This window comes from Cornus florida, unplaced genomic scaffold (assembly GCF_030987335.1).
Source record: "Cornus florida cultivar Cherokee Brave unplaced genomic scaffold, ASM3098733v1 CherokeeBrave_3.0.0_Hap2_Chr02, whole genome shotgun sequence".
Classification (NCBI taxonomy): domain Eukaryota; kingdom Viridiplantae; phylum Streptophyta; class Magnoliopsida; order Cornales; family Cornaceae; genus Cornus; species Cornus florida.
Window position 1 is genome coordinate 78,089,235 of NW_026775572.1, and position 23,116 is coordinate 78,112,350.

Below are 23,116 nucleotides of genomic sequence, written 5' to 3' on the forward strand. Positions count from 1 at the left end.
TACATTAATGGAAGATTCCTAAAATCAATACTATAAATCACTCCAATCAATATTCTATCATAGGCTAAAATCTCTCCTATGATATTCTCATATCAAATATTCTGTCAAGGAGTAATTTATGGGTTCCTACAATAATATTTTCCAAATATAACATCTTCTGACAAAATCTAATATGATTTTGCAAACTGAGAATAAATTGAATGAAAATTGAGGGATATATAAAACTGATGAAAAAGTGAGACTCAAACTGTGGAAGGTACCAATTCCATGAACAAGTGATTTGGCACCATTCGTTACAGTAACAACCAATGGTGAGAAAACATGAGAGATGGGTTACCTGTCATGTGATCGGATGCCCCTGAATCAGAACCAAGGTGAGAAGATGAAGCATGGAGACATGTATTACCTGAAGTAACAATAGTAGCGGTGGAGGAGGAGAGCTGATTTAAACACTCACGCTTTACCAGAGGATCATACTTGGCTTGGGCAAAACAACTTGTTCATTCGTAGGAGTGGGAGTAGTCTTCTCCTGAACCGAAGCTTGATTATCCCTAGTTGGCTTGCCATAAGAAGCCCAAAGTGATTGTTTTCCACAATGAGTACACTTCTTGTTGTTGCGACCCACTCTACCGCCATGAGTACCACTGCCTGGGTTGGAAGGACCTCTCCCCCTTCGTCCTCCGTGGAAAGTATCATGTCGCTCAATGGGAACAACAAGAGCAGAGAGGTTTACCTTCTCAATCACAGGGGCTTGAATATATGCTCTTCGAACTCGAGCAAAAGTTTCATTAGCCGTGGGTATCTCCTTGCCATAAAAAATCTGCGAACTGATCGGAGGGAGTTCGGGTTTAAGTCCAGATAAAAATTTTGCCATTCGAAACTCCCCATGTGCCATTTCTGTTGTTCTAAATTATGTAGTCAATGGTTGGTAGACATTCAATTCTTCCCACATACCCTTCAATTCTGTCCTACATTACTTCAATTCTGAGTAATAATCTTCAACAGAACGATCTCCATGCTGGAAAAATATCGTGGTACAACTGATAAATATGAGAAATATTCTTCTCTGAAGAATACATGTTGAGATTTTCCAGATATCTTTGGCAGATTCTAGGAATGACACGTTTAAGATCTCAGGCTCTAAGCTATTCCATAACCAAGTTGTTACGACAAACGTAGCGAACCTAAGATGGAATCAAGAATCACGACAGAAAAGTAAACACACCACACAAAGAACATAAAATTTATACACGGTTTGGCAACAACGTACGTCCATGGTTGAGATCCGGCGAAAGCCTTCACTATGAGTAAAATCAGAGATTACAAGTTTTTAACCACTCATTTTGTTGCTGTACGAATTTCGGAGTCTCTCTGTTACACCACTTCAAACCCTAAGTGCCTTTATATATCGGGCTACAAGAGACTAATTAGGGTCCACGACCCATGGCAAAAACGGGTCGTCAGGTCGTAAGCGGGTCACAACGCGACTGGGCACCAAATTTGGGCCACAACATCACATAAGTCATAATCTAAGCAGCTTCTTTCTCCCAAGCCTCAATAATCTTTTCATCAGTGATGGGTTTGGTTGATTGAAGATAGGAAATTTTTCCTCGAGCCCGTAAGAATACCTCTACAACATGAAACCATTGAAAGTAGTTCAAGTTTCTCTGTTTGGTGCTGGTGATTGACCCAAGAAGATGAGTGTCCTTTGTATCCATAAGGGGGCTACCGAACAAGAGAGAGATAGGAGTGAGAGGGAGCTGAGATGAGATAGCCAAGATCAAGCCGGGATGAACCCGAGAGAGAAGTTTGAATAAGACTGTAAAAAAAATTAAATTAAAGAGGGATCGATTTCCGCTCTGATACCGTGTTGAAAGAGAGAATATTTTTAAGAAGTAAATATTAGTGTGAATAATACAATAATACAATGGTGTTTATATAGGAGAAGCTACAGGAGTAGGTGAGTGGAGAACAAGTAAACCCTACACTTGGAAATACTTTATATGGTAATGAGGGGTAGGTGAAGGAGGCTACAGAATACTGAAAATACTAACCCTAGTCTACAATGTAATGTAACTATAAACGTGGGACAACTCATACAATATTGTACAACAAGAACTTTATTACCAGACTACTCCTCATATCAAAGCTGGGCGACGTGGTGCATAAAAAAACGATACAAATAAAAAAACCAGGAAAGAGTCGCATAAGTTCTGCACTCGTTATACTCATGTTAAAAGATTTCTTTTTGATGGATTTGTTGTTTGACAAACGCAGCGAACCAATAACGAATCACGAGTCAAGATAGAAAAGTAAACATGTCGCACACAAAAAATACAAATATTTAGCATGGTTCAACACATGTTGCGTCTACATTCACATTGAAGATCCGGCAAAAGGTTTCTCTATGCGAAAATTAGGAGATTACAAGTTTTAGCCCCCCAAACCCCAACACATTAACCTGAGCCCGGCCCGAAATGAAATCAGGTTCGGGTTGGGCTTATCAATGTTGGGTTATCAATATCTCTTCCTTTTCAGCTCAAGCCCACCCGAGCCTGCCTGAGTTGCAGCCCTAGGATAAACAAATAAAGTTTGAACATTATGAATAAAATATCTTGTGTACTAAGCATGCAATGTATATGGATTTGTGTAATGAATAATACATTTCCAACTCCAAATAAGAATATCTTTCTCATTTCTGTTATAATATTTTAAGTGTAAATGTTCAATATTTGAGAAGTAAATTAAATTGATCATCAATACTGGGTTGAGTTAGAAGGAGACTATATTGCAGCTATTTTCTAGTGGTGTGACCATAACATTTTTTAAGTTCTTCATGTGCTTAATATTGAGAGGATGCTGGCTCCATGTTTAATTAAACACCTAAATTATTTGAGTGGCATAACTCCATGTCAATCATCTGTTTTAATTTTGTGATGTTTTGGCCGGAATTTGGTGCCGAGTCGTGTTGCGACCTGACGACCCGTTTGTTGAGCTTTGTGTGGGCCGAATATATAAGGGTGTTTAGGGTTTGGAGTGGGTTGTGAGAGACACACTGAAATTCGTATAGAATTGAGAGTGAGGGGCTGAAACTTGTAATCTCCGATTTTACACATAGTGAAGACTTTCGCCGGATCTCCACCGTGGACATAGGCTTTGCCGAACCATGTATAAATCTCTGTGTTCTTCGTGTGGTGTTTATTTTTTTTGTCGTGTTTCGTAATTGTTGTTTGGTTCGCTGCGTTTATCATAACGAAGTTTATTCATTTCAATGGAATATTGAGAATAAAATTAAACATGGATTCATCACCCTTGAAATTACTAAAGCACACTCTAGACCATAAAATATCACTTTGCTGTTGGTCTTTGTTATATTGTTGTATCCCTTCGAGTTTGCGGTTCTTCAACATTTCATTGTCATTTTTGACATTTCCATTGAAATGCCAATAATCTTCTCGATATAGTTTTGTTTTGTATGATTATTATTGAATTTTAGACATGTTGATTGATGTCTTGGCATTCTAGCTGCTATCTTTATATTTTAGTCATCTCTTTTAAACCCTGTAAATATATTTACTTGAGGCCTGTCCATATCTGATTTATTTATCCATTGTTGATCCAATTTTATAATATTGACCATGGGTAATTGTGGATCTGTCCAAAACTGAAGCTGTCGTCCCGTTGACTTGCTCCTTCCTTTATGGTTGACTCCAAAACTCTCTTTTTCATACTTCTATAATCAACAACTGTTCATTTATGAAGGAATGTTTAATGCACTTTTCCAAGCATTGTTCATTAATTTATTGCGCTATAGCATTGTGATCCTGGTCACTTCTGATTTCCTATATGACCTTTTTGTAACATGATCTATTACTGTCATTCTGCTATAACAGTTAGATCCTTGTGACTTTTGATTTTCTTTAAGCATTATTGAAGATTTAATGGAGGAATCAGTGGAGAAAAATCCTCGTTGTTTCCTATGTTCTAATTCATTCCATTTTCATAATTTCTTCTCCTATATAAAGGAGCCTCTACCATTGTATTGTGTATGAAATTGAGAGAGTACCTATGCTACATGGATTCGGGTACGGGTGTTAGAAATGGGTCTGTATTCATGCGTCGGACGTGTCAAATCTCCAAATAGAAGGACACACGGACACGGCTAAATATTCATTTTATTAATTATTTTATTTTATTTTCTAATGTAAAGTAATGTTTTTATCTAATATAATGTTCAATATAGGCTTTTAACTCATTTTAAAGAAATAATATAATGTAATTGAATGATTGGATATGCTTTTTAGTTTTTAAGTACATGTCCAACCAGAAGTGTCGGACACATATCCCATACCCATGTCTGAGGGATATGTGTCCGACATGGGTACTTCACTGCTTTTGAAGAGTCCATGTAAAAGAGGAAAGTACTATAAAAGTGATGTAGCCCTTTGGGCTCTTTGGGCCGTGGATGTAGGCCCTAGCGGCTAAACCACGTAATACCTATGTTTTTCTCGTTTAATTTATCTTCACATATGATTTATACTTTACAACAAGCATTTATTCCATTTTATAGTAGGAATTGATTGATGCTCTTAATATGTGCAGTTATATTATAACTCTGTAAGTTCAAGAATGGCCAGGACTAATTCAGATGGCTCCTCGAACGGTGATGCATTTATGGCTCCTCATGTTCTGGCTATGACAGCCACTCCAATACCAAGGACACTTGCTCTTGCTTTATATGGAGACATGTCATTGACACAGGTATTTGAGTTTAATATTTTGGTTATAGTTTGATGTCATGTTTGTACAAATGTTCCTATAGTTGAATGGTTTTCGTAAAAAATCATTTCAAATTTTTGGTTATTATAAAAGAAATGTGCTGATAAAATGAAAGGGGACCTCTACCCTTTGACATTATGGAATGGCTTATTTTTTGTGTTTTTACTACTTTTTTTAATCATTTTCTATTATTTATTTATTTATTTTTTGAATGGTAATTTCTGTTTTATGTTCTGAAGCCTAAAGTTTGGGTGTGGTTGAAAAGAGATATTAGGGGAGTGAGTTTGTCTGTCTTATATCTGCCAGTTTGTTTTTTGATACCCTGAGATAGAGTCCATGGAAAAAATTGAGGTCTGGTGCATGGTGTGTTAATGAAGTAGGCTAGAGCTAATCGATTTAGAAAATTGAGTGGTTGAACTACTTTCAAACAGAACTACTTTCAAGCTAGGGTTTGAAGACTGAAAGTCCAGTGCTATTCTAGTTGAATTAAGTTGGTGATTCATATAACTTTTGGTTACCTTAAGTTCTTATTTCATACTTTAAGTTCTTATTGACCACTGATGGATTCTCTTTGGTATCTTAATATGACAGATAACTGATTTGCCTCCTGGAAGAACGCCAGTTCAAACGTATACTATTGAAGGAAATGAGAATGGTTTTGAGAAAGTTTATCAGGTGAGTTTATTGAATATAATTACCGTCATTATTTCCTATTACTTAAAATGCATCTAGAACTCTCTCTATTTTTGTACACACACACACACATATATATATACACTTCATAAATGACTATTATGAATATTACAAATTGGTTTTTTCCTTATGGTATCCGAAATTTATCTCCAAAAGAGAAAAAATAAATTGTGTAATTGGTTGCCTCTAATTGAGTGCAGACACTTGTATTTATATTTACCAACTAGGGTTACAATAAAGTAATAAAATCAAATCAAATGAATTAAAATCCCTAATTAACAGTGATCCACTAATCACGGGACCTGAAATTACGGGGACAAAATAAAATGTGGATTCCAACACTTCCCCTCAAGCTAGCGCAAAGATGTCAATTAAACCCAGCTGGCCAATTGAGGACTGAAGTAAAGATGGCCCCACTGACTTAGTAAACACATCGGCTGTTTGATCAGATGAACGAACAAAACCGGAACAATAGCACCAGACCAAACTTTCGCTCGAATGAAGTGAATTTCAACTTCAATGTGTTTGGACCTCTCATGGAGAACAGAATCAGAAGCAAGCATGATAGTAGACTTATTATTACAAAACAATTTAGAAGAATCTTCAGTGCCATAGCACGATATTCAACCTCAGTGGATGACCTAGACACTACTTGCTTGCTTCTTATTTTTCCATGATATAAGTGGAATGCCATAGAAAGTACAGAATCTAGAAGTAGAACGCGTGTCTAATTTGGATCCTCAATAATCTGCTTCTGGAAAACACGACACTCCAGATGGATAAAATAAGTCAAAGCCAAGACACGTCTTGAGATATCTCAACATATGGTAGATTGTATCCAAATGTGATGAACGCGGAGCATGCATAAACTAACTTACAACACTAACTGCAAAAGTAGAATCTGGCCTGGTATTCGTTAGGTAAATGAGACAACCAATGAAATGTTGATACACAGAAGCAAGTAACAAGATTCAGCAGAAAGTTTAAGATTCAGATTCATAGGAGTAGAGGCAGGTCTACACCCTATCATTCCTGTTTCCCGAAGAAGATCCATAGTGTACTTATGCTGAGACAAAGATATGCCATAACTCGACTGAGCAACCTCTATATCAAGAAAATACCGCAAGGGACCCAAATCTTTTATATCAAAGAACTAACCCAAATCCTTCTTAACCTGAGCAATTCCAGAGGCATCATTTCCCGTGATAAAAATATCATCTAATAAGAAGCACGGACATGGATATGGGACACGGATATGACACGACACGGACATGGCGACACGGCAAATCCAAAAAAATTAGGACACGGACACGGTGGGGACACGGCGAATAGTATATATATCTATATATATATATATATATATATATATATGATGTAGTATTTGAAAAATTACTGAGTGTTACTATTTTTCATCAGTCGCACAATGAATAAAATACACAACTCATAACTCATAACTAATAAACTATAAAAGAACAATGTTGCAGAGTTATAAAACCAAATAAAAAACAGGACATTAGAATAATAACTAGTATCATTTAATTACAAGTTTAAAATTATTATGTACTGACCACATAAGTGAGTAAAAGTTGTTAAATAACTTCACATATTTATACTTTAACCCAATTTTCTTTCAAAAATTATCTTTTAGACCCCCGAAAATAAGACACGCGTGTCGGATAGACACCCCTGGCGTGTCGGACGCGTGTCCGTGGAGTGTCCGTGCCATGTCTGAGCCGTGTCCGAAAATTTGAAAAAAATACTAATTCCAGACACATTTTTTGGCGTGTCCAACACGTGTCGGGGCGTGTCCTCCAAGTGTCGGTGTCGGACACGGATTCTTCGCCCATTTTGGTGTGTCCGTGCTTCCTAGATCATCTATGTAGACTGAGATAATAATACATCTATCATTCATGTGTCTCCAAACAAAGCACGTATAATCAGTGTGACACTGTATAAAGTTCATTCCCATAATAACAACACTAAACCGACAAAACCAAGCTCTTAGAGACTGATTTAGGACATAAAGAGACTTCTGCAACCAACAAACCTTACCCAAATAATCCCCCTCAGCCTGAACACCTGGTGGCAGATCCATATAGATGATCTCTTGTAAATTTCCATTAAGAAACACATTTTTGACATCCTGGCCAGGAATGAGAAGATGCCAGTGACACTTGATGGCGAACAGTTGTTAACTTAGGAATTGGAGCAAAGATAGCATTAAAGTCCTTCCCTGGAATCTGAGTAAATCACTTAGCAACCAAGTGAGCCTTGTACCGATTAATAGATCCATCAGCCAAGTATTTAAGTGTAAAGACCCACTTACACCCCATTATTTTAGCCCTAACAAGTAAAGAGATAAGTTTCCAAGTTGGTTTTTCTGAAGAGCATCCATTTATGTTGGGCGGCGGAAGCGCGCGAATAACGAGATCAAAAGAAATCCAACAAAGGAATCACACAAAGCACAAGATATAATGTGGTTCAGCCAAAATCGGCTTACATCCACGGATGAGGAGAGATGTAGAAATTCTGCCTCATATATTAACATATTCTGCCTCATATATTAACATTAACATCTTGTACAAGTATATAGGAAAGAGGGAAAGCTATACTAGGAAAAGAATAAAGAATATTCCTACAAATTTGTTCCTAATTTAAAGCAATCAATCTATCCTATTTTACTGCAATCAATCTGTCATACAATCTTGTTCTAATTTACAAAAGTCAGAAATCAATCAAATCCCTAAAATCAAGGGAAATTATATATATATCTTCAAAAACTCCCCCTAAAGCTAGAGCATAGATGTCTTGAATGCCCAGCTTGTCAAGTGCCAAATTGAAAGTCGTACTTGACACTTCCTTTGTAAAAAATATGCAAGCTGATGTTCTGTCTTCACAAACAGAGTGCAAATTAATCCACCTATCAACTTCTCCTCGATAAAGTGTCTATCCACTTCAACATGTTTAGTACGATCATGCTGAACTGGATTGTGAGCAATGCTAATGGCAGCTTTGTTATCACAGAAAAGCTTCATCGGATCCCTAGAATTAAAGCCCAGCTCCTTTAACAAAGCCTTCAGCCACAACATCTCGCATATACCATGAGCCATGGCTCTAAATTCTGCTTCAGCACTGGATCTGGTCACAACAGATTGTTTCTTACTACGCCACGTGACTAGATTCCCTCCCACAAAGATGCAGTATCCTGAAGTTGATCTTCTATCTATTACACATCCTGCCCAATTAGCATCTGTATATCCTTCCAGTTCGAGATTACCATGGTTGGAGAATAGCCAGACCTTTCCAGGAGCTGATTTTAAATACTTGATAATCCTATTTACATCCAACTTGTGTGCTTCGTAAGGAGCATGCATGAACTGACTTTCTACACTCACCGCATAGGCTATGTCAGGGCGAGTATGTGCCAAATATATTAGCTTCCCAACCAACCTTTGGTATCTCTCTCCGTCTATAGGTGTATCATTTGTGCATTCACCTAACCTGTGATTTTGTTCAATTGGAGTATCAACAGGTTTGCAAGCCAACATTCCAGTCTCAGCCAATAAGTCTAAGACATATTTTCCTTGGGAAATAAAGATCTCCTTCTTTGACCTAGCCCAAAAAATATTGTAAAGTCCCAAGGTCTTTGATCTCAAATTCTTTTGCTAGATATGCTTTCAGCTTACCCATTTCCTTACCATCACTACTAGTCACAACAATATCATCCACGTACATGATTAAGGCAGTAATCTTACCTCCAAGTGAATGTTTGAGAAAGGGATTGTGATCCGACTGGCTCTGGTGGTATCCATATTTCTTTATGGCCTGAGTAAACTTGCCAAACGAAGCTCTAGGTGACTGCTTGAGTCCATACAAGGATTTCCTCAATCTGCATACCTTTCCTCTTTTAGAGGAATTAACAAAGTCTGGAGGAAAGTCCATGTATACTTCTTCCTCTAAATCGCCGTGAAGAAATGCATTCTTCACATCAAACTGCTGAAGAGGCCACTCTAAATTTGTAGCCAAGGATAAGTGGACTTCGCTACCGGTGCAAATGTTTCCTGATAGTCTATCCCATAGGTTTGGGTATAACCTTTAGCTACCAATCTTGCTTTGAACCTCTTCACTGAACCATCTACCTTATACTTCACTGTGAATACCCATTTTCATTCAACTGTCTGCTTTCCCTTTGGTAGCTCAACAAGTTCCCATGTAGAATTTTTCTGTAAAGCTTCCATTTCTTCAATCATGGCAGCTTTCCACTTGGGGTTGTCAAGAGCTTCCTGTAACTTATTAGGGACAGACACAGATGATAACTAGTTTGCAGATATTTTATAAGATGAAGATAAACGATGTATTGCGATATGGGAGTAACAACTGAGAACCCAAGTCCCCCAACTGACCTTGTAAGCTGTATAAGAGCTATTTTTCTCCATCCTCTGCTTTTGCCTGTGCTTTCGCACCATACCTCACTACTAACATGTATCGGTGACTCTTTCTTGTCATCTAATCACAACCTGCAAAACTACGGAAGTCAGATGTGGACCATTGACAGCAGAGCAGTCAGAAACATAAATTATTGATATCTAAGTGCTTATGTGATAACCTATTAAGTGCTGAAAGTCGAAAAGGTTTTAATGGTTTATACATTAAATGTGTTTGATAATGCACAATTACTTACCATTTAAACATCATTTTCAACTTACAAATGGTCCGAATATTCAGTGTTAGACACTTGACATTTTATTAAGTACCATATCACTGAACAAACTTAGCAGAAGCTGTTCTGTTTAAATTAAATTTGAATTGACAATTTATTCCCCATATTTTGCAGCACCTTATTTTCTTCAGTACCAAAGTTTTCTCCAAAAATTTTTCAGTACCACCCCAAATTCACCTACTGATTGTAATGTATAATCTTTGCACCTTTAATTTCTTAAAAGTTATCTACTACATTCCAGCATGATTGATGAAGACAATGCATGGTCTTAGTATATACACACACAGAACATTTTGATATCCAGTGATACTCAGCCGCTTTTCTGTCAATCATATTAAAAGCCACTTACCTTCTGGATCTCTATAGACACTAAATTTACCTTGACATGAAGATTGCATACTTCAGATAATTTACATGCTGTCATGCTGCTTTTTGGAGCAGTTTATGTAAAGAATGCATGAACTGGAGAACAATGTCAACAGCAAAGTATATAGCTTGCGGGTTCAGTAACGAGCATAGAAGTTTGCAGTATCTGCATAGATCACTAGATGATTCACCTTAGTTTTTGTTGCCTTTTCTATTTGATTTCTCAAGGTTCCCAATTTGTTGGGTGCCTAACACACTGTTCTGCTTTAAAACATTTTTACTATATTTCTCTGGATAAGATATTGTATTGCTTGACCAATCTACTAGGCCTTTTAGCATAAAAGTTACCTCGGTTCAGTCAGTTGCTCAAAAAGCCAGCTTTAATGAGTTTTTAGGTTATTACTTCTGAACTTATTCCTCCCATTACTAACATCTTCACCATTTTATTACCAGAATAGTGGAGCCGCACAGTTGAATTAGTTAATGGTTCACAAATGATGCTGATAGTACTTAATTTTTTGAAATTCTGTTGGAGACTGCTTTTTTTTTTTTTTTTGATAAGTAAGATTTTATTAAAAACGCTCAAAAGGGTGGCGGAACCCAAAGAAACAAAAGGGCCAAAGGGCGCCTTAGACCTTCAGAGAAGCCATATAAACAATAATCTCCTCTGTAGATCTATAATCTCTCTCTGAAACCCAACAAAAAAGAGTAGAAATAACAAAGAACTAAAGCATAGAAACAGACTTCTTTTTTCCATCAAAATATCTCCTATTTCTCTTGAGCCAAATACACCACCAAATACAAAGCGGTGTAGCCCTCCAAGCATCCTGAATGGAAGCCCCAACAGAGACGCCTCTCCAAGCCTCAATCAACCCTCTAGAGGAACAAGGCATAGGCCAATGGACCCCAAATAAACCAAGCATCAAATCCCAACAATCTCTGGCCATGCTGCAATGTAAAAGGAGGTGATCAACTGACTCCTCATTGCACAAGCACATATAACAATGATTGACCACCACCTGATTCCACCACCTGCTTTAACCTAGAGCATTTATAAAGTTTACATCTATATGTAAAGTTATGAAAGAAGAGAATGTGATTCTGTAAATCCTACTGCCAATTAAAAGTAAATCAAAATTCTCTTTAGATATGAATTTGGTCATGGGCATGCATGTGAAATGTACTGAAATGTGAATGGGGTTGGTGATTGTGACTACTTAAGGGAATCTGAACACAAGGACCTGGGTTCGTGTTCTCTCTCCGTATTTTTTTTTCCTGAATGTGGTTATTTTATTGATACAGTAAAATGGTACAAGAATACAAAATGAGAGGATAATTAAAACCTCAAAACAAATCCAACAGTCTTGAAAAGACCTTTAAAAAAGCAAGAAGAGCAGACTAAGACAGATTACAAAATGTTGTCCAAGTCTCTCTGTTTTCTACAGCATGGATTTTAGGTGTATCTTTATATGTGGGCCTTTCTGGGGAATAATAGACAAATGTTTTCAGTGGCCAATTAAAAAAGGTAAAAGGCTGTTATATGAAGATTATAACTGTCTTTGGTTGTCAGTGAATCTTAATTCACCAAATATTGAACATAATGATAAATTCATTGCATATGTCACAAAAAAAAATGCGAATATTCTTCGACTCAGTTCAGAAGGATGCCAACATCGGCTCAGATTTAGGTGTCCGAAGTTGTTGGCTTTTTAGGTACGTGGTAAGCCAACATGTGACAATTACTCATTGGTCCTTGTTGCATTTTAAAATTATGGTTTATCTGAAAATAAACTACTTGCATCTCTTGATATCTTCAGGAAGGATGAACCTTTCAGTAATTCATAATATTAACTGTATCAAATTTTAACTTTGGCAGTGTAATTGTAACGAATCATTTTATCTTACTGATATCAAGGATTTTAATATAACAGATGGTGCTGGATGAATTAAAAGGAGGTGGAAAAGTTTATCTAGTGTATCCAGTTATTGAGCAGTCTGAGCAACTGCCTCAGCTTCGTGCTGCTTCAGCTGATCTTGAAATAATATCTAGTAGGTTCTCTGGTTACAAATGTGGGTTGTTACATGGAAGAATGAAGAGCGATGAGAAAGATGAAGCGTTGAGACAGTTTAGATCCGGAGATGTTAATATACTGCTTTCTACTCAAGTAATTGAGATTGGTGTTGATGTTCCTGATGCATCTATGATGATTGTTATGAATGCTGAGAGATTCGGAATAGCTCAACTCCACCAACTCAGAGGGCGTGTTGGACGTGGAGTAAGGAAATCCAAGTGTATACTAATTACATCTACAGCCAGTAGCCTAAGCCGGTTAAAGGTGCTGGAAAAATCATCGGATGGTTTCTACCTGGCAAACATGGACCTTATTTTACGTGGGCCAGGTGACCTTCTTGGGAAGAAACAGTCCGGACACCTTCCTGAGTTTCCTGTTGCTAGATTAGAGATAGATGGAAATATTCTGCAAGAAGCACATCTTGCTGCACTGGTAATTACTGTTCCACTAAACTGCCTTATTCTCAGATGCTAGGCAGTAATGATGAATTTGTTAAGTCTCTTTATAAATTATTTCTAACTTCAAATAAGGATAATTTAAACTGTTATTCGCTGGATGATCTTTTTCTTGTGTTGTTTGTTTGTCAATATTGACTATGTTTATGAGGTTTATCCCTCTGCTTTCTTCCATTTGATGGTCAGACTATTGTTCATACATATTTGAATAGAGAAATATATACAAAACAAAGATATATACATATAGAAAATCATCTACTCTCACGTAAAACAAAGTATGCAAACATATCTAATATTCTTGGCTGCGATTTTGATTTCTATGCCAAAGTGCATGATTTGTGTGTTGTGTATGATATGGAAAGTGAATTAAATTACATGTGCTGATAATTAAACTTATGCATTCAGTCATACCCACATCTGAAGTTCTTGTTAATTTTCTTTGTTGTACAGTATTGTATGAGTTGTCACACGTGTACAATTAGTATTGTATGAGATGTCACCTACCCCTCATTACCATATATAGAATTACCATGTATAGGGTTTTCTTGTTCTCCACCGTAGCTTTTCCTATGTAAACACCATTGTATTATTGTATTACTTACTCAATAACATATAAGTTTTCATATATTCTCTCTCTCTCTCTTTCAACATGGTATCAGAGCAGGTTTATCATACCATACTCTATACTCGTCTCCGATCTACGGATCAACTCGTCTCCGATCTTTGGATCACTCGCTCGGATCTTTGCTCGCTTCGGACTCTCAACAACTTCGTACTTAGTTTCAAGTTGGACACTTAAGTTAAAATCTTCGTGTACCAACTTAAGGGAGGGTGTTGGAGAATATTATTATAGGAACTTTAAATTACTCCACATAATATTACTCCAAAAATATTGTGGGAGTGATTTTAGTCTATGATAAAATATGATTGGAGTGATTTATGGGATTGATTTTTTGAATCCTTCATGAATGTATTTTTCATATTTATCGCTTTATTCTTTCACCTATAAATAGAGGTGCTCATTGTAAACAATCTTAAGAGAGAGTATAATAAAGATATGCAACCCTTTGAGTTTTGTGTGCTATGGATGTAAGCCCTAGTAGCTGAACCATGTATATTCTCATGTTCCTCATTTTCTATTTCTCTTCAACTTTGACATGGTATCAAAGCGGAAATCAATCCCTCTTTAAATTTTTTTTTAGTCTTATTAAGACTCCGATCTTGATTCCATCTTAACTTTCTCTCTATCTCTTCTCGACGATCTCTCCTCAGTTATCTCAGTTCTCTCAGCAATCTCGCTCGGATCCCTCCTCGGCTCTCTCCTCGATAATTTCTCTCGGGTTCATCTCGGCTAGATCTTGGTTCTCTTTTCTTGGCTCCCTCTTGCTATTATATCTCATTTGTTTGGCAGCTCTTGTGATGGATACTAAGGAATCCCATCTTCTTGGGTCAATCACCAACACCAAACTGGTAAAGCGTGAGCGTGCAAATCAACCCTCCACCACTACTATTGTTACTTCAGGTAATACGTGTCTCCATGGTTCATCTTCTACACCTTGGATCATTGATTCAGGGGCATCCGATCACATGACAGGTAACCCATCTCTTCTTTCTGATATCTTTCATGTTCTCACCATCTGTTGTTACTATAGCGAATGGTGCCAAATCACCTGTTCATCGAATTGGTACCTTCCGCACTTCGGGTCTCACTTTTTCATCAGTTTTATATATCCCTCAATTTTCATTCAATTTATTGTCAGTTCGCAAAATCATATCAGATTTAAATTGCTCAGTTACTTTTTGTCCTTCCCGTTGTGTTCTTCAGGATTCTCAAGACGAAGAAGACGATTGGTGGGGGGTTTGAGAAGGATGGTCTTTACTACTTTCAGCCAACTACTGTTCCGACAGCTCTACATTCCACCTCTTCTTCAGCTTACCAGTGGCATTACCGCCTTGGACATCCCTCTTCAAATAGTCTTCGAGCCTTCGTCCCTTCTTTAGTTGATTTTTCTAAGTTTAATTGTACTACTTGTGAACTTAGTAAACATCGTCGGGCTACTTTTAAGTCTCGTTTTGATAAAAGTTTAAAACCTTTTGAGTTAGTACATTCGGATGTTTGGGGACCAGCTCGTACTACTGGTTTATTTGGTGCTCGTGATTTTGTGTCATTTATTGATGATTATTCACGTTTGACTTGGGTTTATATTCTTAAAGATAGATCTCAAGTATTCTCTGTTTTTCAATCCTTTTATGCTGAAATTCAAAATCAGTTTGATGCAAAATTACTTGTTCTTAATGTTTTTCAAAAGTTTCTTGAGTTGGGGGGGATTAGCTGCTGGAGTATAAGGGGGAGTGTGTGTGCATATACTGTGGGAGTGTGCATGAACTTGCTGACAATTCCCACAGTATATGCAATATCAGCCCTAGTATGGGATAAGTAAATGAGCTTTCCAACTAATCGTTTGTACCTCTCCTTTTCCACCATTGGGCTTAGGGTCAAGCTTTGTACAAGTCTACCCCAACTGCTGAACAAAGCACACACACCCGAAGACTTGCGGAGGAATAAAAAAACAGAGATGAATTGGGATGTAAGATTGAGAGTGGGGCTGCAAAGTTAAGAACCCTAAAAGGAGTTCTATTAATGATATAGACAGCTGTAAGAACTGCATTTCCCGAGAACATTCATGCCAATGCAGATTGCTCTGGCTAAGTCAAGGATGTGGCAATTCTTTCTCTCAGAACGGCCATTTCGTTGAGGGGTTTTAACATTAGACATTTGATGCTCAATCCCAAATTTTGTACATAACCATTGTACCTCCCCATAAGTGTACTCCGTAGCCTAGTCAAATCTAAATTTTTTAATGGTACGACTATATTGAGTCTAAACCATTGTCATAAAATTTTTAAAATGGTGTACACTTCATTTTTGGTTTTCATAAGATAAATCCATGTAACACGACTATGATCATCAATGAACAACACAAAATATTGAAATCCAAGGCTAAAAGTAATTGGGCAAGGACCCCACACATCTGATTGAACAAGATCAAAAGGTGTTAAAGCAGATTTATTACTACTAGCTGGATAATTAGAACGAACATGTTTAGTCAGGTGACACGTCTCACCCACAGAAATTGAGCTAAGAGAATTAACAGTCGAGGATCCTAAATCTACCATAATCTGTCACACGACAATAAACAACTCCAAAAAACACCATAAATTCTATTAATAATTCAAAGGGTCTCATCAGACCATAAATAATAACAATGTCTCCTTAGACCATTCCCGAAAAGTCCAAATACAAACTTTTTTCAGGGAGCGTTGCCCGCTTGAATATAGCCAGACAACCTCTTTAATATCCGAAACCTCTCTGTAGACTCAAAATTTTTTACCCAAGCCCTTCTAGGTGTTGGAGACCAACTATCCCAAGTTACCCAACCCTAGAAGAGTAAAAAAGGAATTGTAAAACTTAAAAATACCTGTTTTCGATCGCAAAACTGCAACACAGAAAAACATGTGTGGGCAACGTCACAAGATGTCACAAACAACCTAAGATGGCTGTCGCACAAGTGTCAAGGCTGCTGAAGGTGTGGACAGGTGTTGGCTTTGATACCAAGAAGAAGTATAAAAAGAAGAAAATGAGAGAATTGTGTAATGGGCTTGAATGAGATTAGTCACCCATTCACAACTATAGTATTTATAGATATAAAAGAGCACATACTCATATTACAAGAAAGAAAATAAAATAAAATCTAAATCAAATCACAGCATATTCTATATCATATTTTATAACTTATGGCATATTTTATAGCATAATTAAATCTCTACTAATACGTTAAGTCATTCCATAAAACATGCCTATCATATCTGCTAACACCAATAGATCGGTTTTCTTGAGCAAATCAAGGATATAATTCCTTTGGGACAGAAAGATTCCTTTTTTTGACCTTGCAACTTCTATTCCCAAGAAATACCTTAGATTTCATTTACCAACTCCTTAGTGCTTCCTGAATGTTTCTTAGAACAAACAAGTGAGAAATATTTGAAGTAAAGGCCCTATGTTTATAGGAAAGTTATCATAAGACAAGTATTTGGCAATGGGATGCTGGGTATAGGTTGGGTTCCTTTTCTAACAGCTATAGGGATATCAAGGTCTACAGGAACTTGGCTAGGTGACTCTGTACGATCAGAAATAGTAGGGACAACTGCAGACAAGTTAGGATTTAGTGTACCTTGAGTGTTCAGGGAGTCGTTGTTCGAGACCTCTGATTGGCCTTGCTCAGGTTCAATAATAGGCTCTCTACTCTTTTGACGAGTCTTTTTCGGTTTTTTTGGGGCCGTTGGTAGAATTTCTCCCCCTGTTAGAGATACAGTAAGGCTCAGCAAATTAGGACTAGGAGGCCTCGGGTTGCCAGATTCTAGAACATCATTTCCCTGTTTAAAAAGATCAGTGTTCGGAGTAATAAAGTGTGAGACAATAGTTTTAGGTAAGGGAATATTAGTAGAAATCTCCCAAAAGTTTTCTTCACTCTCTTTCTCCCCCTGAAGAAAAGTTTTCTGAAAATAAAGATGATTTTCTAGAAACAAGACATCCATACTGATAAAAAAAAATTTTGTTTTCGGATTGAAGCATTTGTACCCCTTTTTATTCGGGGCATACCCAATAAATACACATTTTTCAGCCCAAGGATCCAATTTAGACCGAAGTCTACTAGGTAAATGGACAAAGACAGTGCACCCGAATACGAATACTTTCAAAGGCAGGTTGGAATAGATCCGAGTTTCAAGAAAAAAAAAAAATGTAAGGCTTTCGAGGGGTGTAATATAGTTAAGAACACGAATAGACATCCTGTTAATCAAATATGATGTTGTTAAAACGGCTTCACCCCACAAATACTTAGGAACATTCATTGAAAACATGATGGCACGAGAAATTTCAAGTAAATGTTTATTCTTTCTTTCAGCAATTCCGTTTTGTTGGGCGTGTCAACACAAGTGGATTAGTGAAAATTTCCTTTTTCGGTTAAAAACTGCCTAAAACTTCATTAAAGTATTCGGTGTCATTATTAGTATAAAGAATGCCAATTTTTGTTTGAAATTGATTTTCAATCATCATATAAAAATCCTTGAATAATTTTTCAACCTCAGATTTTTCATTCATTAAATACACCCAGCACAAACGAGTATAATCATCAATAAAAGTCACAAACCATTTTTTTCCAGAAAGAGTTGTTATCCTGGAAGGGCCCCAAACATCACTATGGATTAAATAAAATGGTTTTGATGCTTGGTAAGGTTTGGGAGAATACGTAATACAATGACTCTTTGATAAAAAACAATTCTCATAATAAACTGATGAACAATCCAATCCTTTAAACAAAGTAGGAAATAATTTTTTAAGATAAGGGAAACTAGGGATAGAACGAAAACTACTCTGGCCTTGAGTCTTTTTATTAATTGAAATATCATCTTCAAAATAGTAGTGACCATCTATCACCTTAGCACTGCCAATTGTCTTTTCTGAGCTCTGGTCCTGAAATTCACAATCGGATTTAAAAAAGAGAACACATCAATTAGAGTCTTTGGACAATTTACTAACAGATAAAAGGTTACAAGCAAGCTTAGGGACATGAAGGACGGACTTAAGATCAATAATTTTTGAAAGTTTGACCAAACCTTTGCCTGCAATAGGAGAATAAGAACCATCGGCAATTCTGATTTTTTCAAAGCCAGAACAGGGTGAATAAGTTTGAAATAAATGAGAAAAACTTGTCATGTGGTCAGAAGCCCTTGAATCAATGATCCATGGGGTAACAATGGAATTTGAACGACAAGATAAGGCCTTCGAGTTGTTACCTATTTGAGCAAGAGAAGCATTAGGAGTACTAGATGAGGAATTGGATATCAGCAATTTTAGAAGATGATCCATCTGTTCTTTGCTGAAGGGAAGTGCCTCGGCTTCATGAGTTGATGGGGCTTGGTTGAATCTGCCTTCCTGGTAGAATCTGCCTTCGTGCTTGCTCTTCCAATTCGCTGGTTTACCATGAATTTTCCAGCAAGTTTCACGAGTATGGCGAGGCTTGTTGTAGTGGTCACACCAAAGGCGAGGCTTTTCATCATGTTTCCTGCCAATATTCGCTTCAGATGCGACCAGCGCAGAGGTCTCGGAGAAGACTTCACCGATTGAAGGCAGGGGCTGTTGTCCAATTATTCTGCCTCTCACTTCATCAAACTCGACATTGAGCCCAATGAGAAACTTGAAGATACGGTTGTCTTCCACCGTCTTTTTGTAATGGTTGCAATCTTCAGGCGTTTTCCTCTCATAATCACTGAACAAATCAAGGTCATGCCACAAACGTTTTAAGAAGTTGAAATATTTTGTAACGCTGTCATCTCCTTAACGGATCTCTCCGAGTTTCAGCGTTTGTTCATAGACTTGAGACTAATTTCCCAGGTCTGAATACATCTGGTTGACATTGTCCCAGAGTTCTTTTGCTATATGGTAACACATATAATTAGAACTGATGTCCTCCTCCATAGAATTCACCAGCCAGGTCATCACCATCGAATTCTCTGCATCTCAGGTCGAGTAGGATGGATCTTCAGGTTTCGGTTCCTTCTTTTCTCCCGTCAGGTAGCCGATTTTGCCTCTGCCTCGGATGTACATCAGCACGGACTGGGACCAGCGAAGGAAGTTTTCACCGTTCAGCCTAATTATGGTAATTTGGACTGAGTGTGTTTTAGAGTTTTGGACTTGGGACGCAGAGGTCTTCGTCTTGGACTCAGGTATGTCATCAGACATGATGATTAGGGTCGTTTAGAAGAAAAAATGACGGCTAGGGGTTTTTTTTTTTTTTTTTCAGAAGAATCGGTAAGAGGCTCTGATACCAAATAGGCAATTTCAAGGTATTGAAAAGAATCTATATATTGTCGTACAAAGAATGGTTTACAGTGCTTTAGTTAAATAGGAAATACAAGGAGCTAAAAAAGGAAACTACAGGATGTACATTAACATAATTTCTTAATTCTTAGTCATTGACTATCTATATTTACACACCTATCATATCCCCTAAAATCCGGTCTTATTAAAACTGAATCTCTCCTATTCAACACCCTTACTCCGAACAGCCTTGGTGAATTTTTCAAGCAAAGCACGTGGGGATTGCTTCTGCCCATAAAGAGATTTCTTTAATCTGCATACTTTCTTTTCTCCAAAATTACCTTCAAATCCTGGCGGTAGCCCCATTTACACTTCTTCCTCAAGGTCTCCATGGAGAAATGCGTTTTTTACATCAAGTTGGTGCATCGATCAGTCTCAGTTTGCAGCTATGGACAGTAAAACCCGAACTGTATGTTGTCAGGGGCTTATTTGTTATTACCTTTATAATGTTAGGGCTTATATGTAATTTTTGAAACTTGTTATTATCAATAGAATGTGGTGGAAGGATGAAATTATTCTTTCATTCTTTCTCTCTTTCCCCATCTCTCTCTTTTTTTCTCTCATCCGCTTTCTTTCTCTTTTTCTTCTTCTTTATCACTTACTCTTGATTTGATTATATCTTAAAGGCAACATGGTATCAGAGCATGGTTTGTAAAGCTCTAGGTTTGTAGTTGAAACCCTAAGTTTGTATAAACCCTAGTGGGTGTGAAGGGTTTTGAAGAGATTCCATGATGGGATTTGTTTGCAAGGAAGAAGTGTTAATCACATCCACACGTACCACGGATCCAAGATTTCAAAAAAAATTTGGACCTGTTTTTGATCTATTGCAGTCTCGATTGGTGTTTTTTACGTGTTCACTAGATCTGTTTTTTCTTCGTCGTTCACGATTTTGGTATGGTCTACTTTGTTGCTTTCTAAGGTTTGTGTGGTGACTGCGTGGTTGCTTTTTTATGCATCTCAAAAGACGGTAATCTTTCTTGTTAAAGTTGTAGGTTAGAGAGGTGGTTTTCCATGTGTTTTGTTGTTGCTTTTGTTTCTGAGGATTGTATACCCATATACTGTTTGATAAAATGTCTAGCTCAGAGGTGACTTTAAAAGAAGTTGGGTCTTCTCCCAGTATGACTCTAGTATTGGGAGGTAGTAGTGATCACCATCCAGGCCTTTGTATTACCACTATTATGACATGGTTGTTGCAGTCAATGCAGCCACATATCAGCAAAGGGTTTCTATTTGTGAAAATAGCTAAAGAGCTATGGACGGCTGTGGAAGAGACGTATTCCTCGGTTGGTAATTTTACAAAACTGTATAAACTCCAACAACAGATTTCAAGATTCAAGCAGGAAGACCAAACTCTTGCTATATATTACCATACTTTACGTGGTAAATGGGAATAGTTAGATGACTACCAAGACTACATACATGTGTGTGCAGTTGATATTAAAGCATTTCATGCTATGGTAGAAAGGAATCGAATCTATGAGTTCTTGGGTGACCTGCATCCGAGATACGAGCATGCCAGGGTACAAGTGTTAGGCAGGTATCCAACCTTTACTTCTGTTAGAGATGTTTTTTCGTATATCCATGCTAAGGAGAGTAGAATAAAGGTTATGTCTGCACCCGTATATACTAAGCTTGATCAGAAGTACCATTGTCTGAGAGGTCTGCTCTTGCCACACAACAATGGAACAAGCCCAATTCCAAAAGGAGAGAAACATGATGACAAAAGCAAGTTGAGGTGTGATCATTGTGGGCTTATACGCCACACTAAGCAAACATGATGGAATCTACACGGTCGCCCTACTCCAGCTCCTACTAATGCGAATGCTAAGCCAACGCCTGGTTCATTTAGGGGGTTATCTACAGCACATACTACAAAGCATGGGACTGCTTCTATTGGTCATGCCTCCTCAGGGCCACCGAGTTCTTTGTCTAGGGCTAAACTTGATACTCTCTAGGATCTACTAGCACAACATTCCTCTGTTTCCACCTCTAACTTCGCTCAGACAGGTACCTCTCATTCGGCACATCAGGTTTCCATATTATCTAGTAGGTCACCCTGGATCATGGATTCAGGAGCCACTGATCACATGGCTGGTATGGCATCTGATTTTTCTTCATACAGTTTATGCCCTGGTAAGGATAAGGTTAGAGTGGCTGACGGCACCTTCACCTCCATTACGGGAAAGGGCACTGTTTCTGTCCTCATTTCTCTTACTGGTTCGTTGTGCTCAAGGAAAGGCATTCTTAGTTTTCACAGCCATGGCTGAGTTCTCATTACCCGAGTTATTTTAGCCATTCATCATCACAGCCAGCCTCAATTCTTCCCTTCTAACTTCAGCAAAGACCTTTCTAACAGATGGAACTGGTTTCCTTCCAAGCAATCTTCCTCTAACCTGATCGTATTCAGCATTTAATCCAGCAAGAAAATCAAACACACTGTCTCTCTCAAGAATCCCCTTATATATCATGCTATCCTCCACATTCTTCCAATCATGGTCCTGGTCCATTTCTTGCCAAAGGCGACTCATTCCATTGAAATAAACAGTCACACTTTGCGTACCTTGTTTTGATTCATGGATCTTACTCCTCAAACCAAACAACTGGGAGTTGTTATCCTTGTCCGAATAAGTGAGATTGACAGCCTCCCATAGCTCTTGTGCAGTAGAAAAAAACATGAAACTCTGACTCATCTCTGGCTCCATTGAGTTAATGAGCTAGGACAAAATCATAGAGTTTTCGGCATCCCACACTTCAAAACCAGGCTCCTCTGGTTTAGGTGCCTTGTTTAATCCATCCAGCCATCCTATCTTCGCCTTTGATGAAAAACTTCACGGACTGAGACTAGCAGAGAAAGTTTTGGCCACTGAGTTTGTGGGTAGTAATCTGAATGGTAGGACTTTCTATAGGCCCTGAGGTTTGCCCACTAGAAGTCTTTTACGAAGCACTAACAAAGGTTGCTTTAGACATGGTGGCTGAAGGGAGTTAGCCAGCAATGAAGGCCAACTGATTTAGAAGAAAATGAACCCAGAACCCAAAGGAGGCTCTGGTACCATGTTAACAACCATCTACTCCAAAAGCTTAAGTTGTCGGA

At 37.7% G+C, this 23,116-nt stretch overlaps 1 protein-coding gene across 3 annotated transcripts in view; it reads left to right on the forward strand.

Annotated features, from left to right (window-relative positions):
- Positions 1 to 23,116, forward strand: part of LOC132295356 (ATP-dependent DNA helicase homolog RECG, chloroplastic) — a 115,338-nt gene that overhangs the window by 89,542 nt on the left and 2,680 nt on the right. For 2 of the 3 annotated variants that reach the window (XM_059793585.1, XM_059793586.1), the window contains exons 16-18: positions 4,603 to 4,761; positions 5,371 to 5,454; positions 12,490 to 13,062. In XM_059793585.1, the coding sequence (XP_059649568.1) occupies positions 4,603 to 4,761; positions 5,371 to 5,454; positions 12,490 to 13,062 (816 nt within the window). Of the gene's footprint in view, positions 1 to 4,602; positions 4,762 to 5,370; positions 5,455 to 12,489; positions 13,063 to 14,910; positions 15,276 to 23,116 lie in introns of those variants that run through there. The other variant, XM_059793587.1, reaches the window with a different exon arrangement.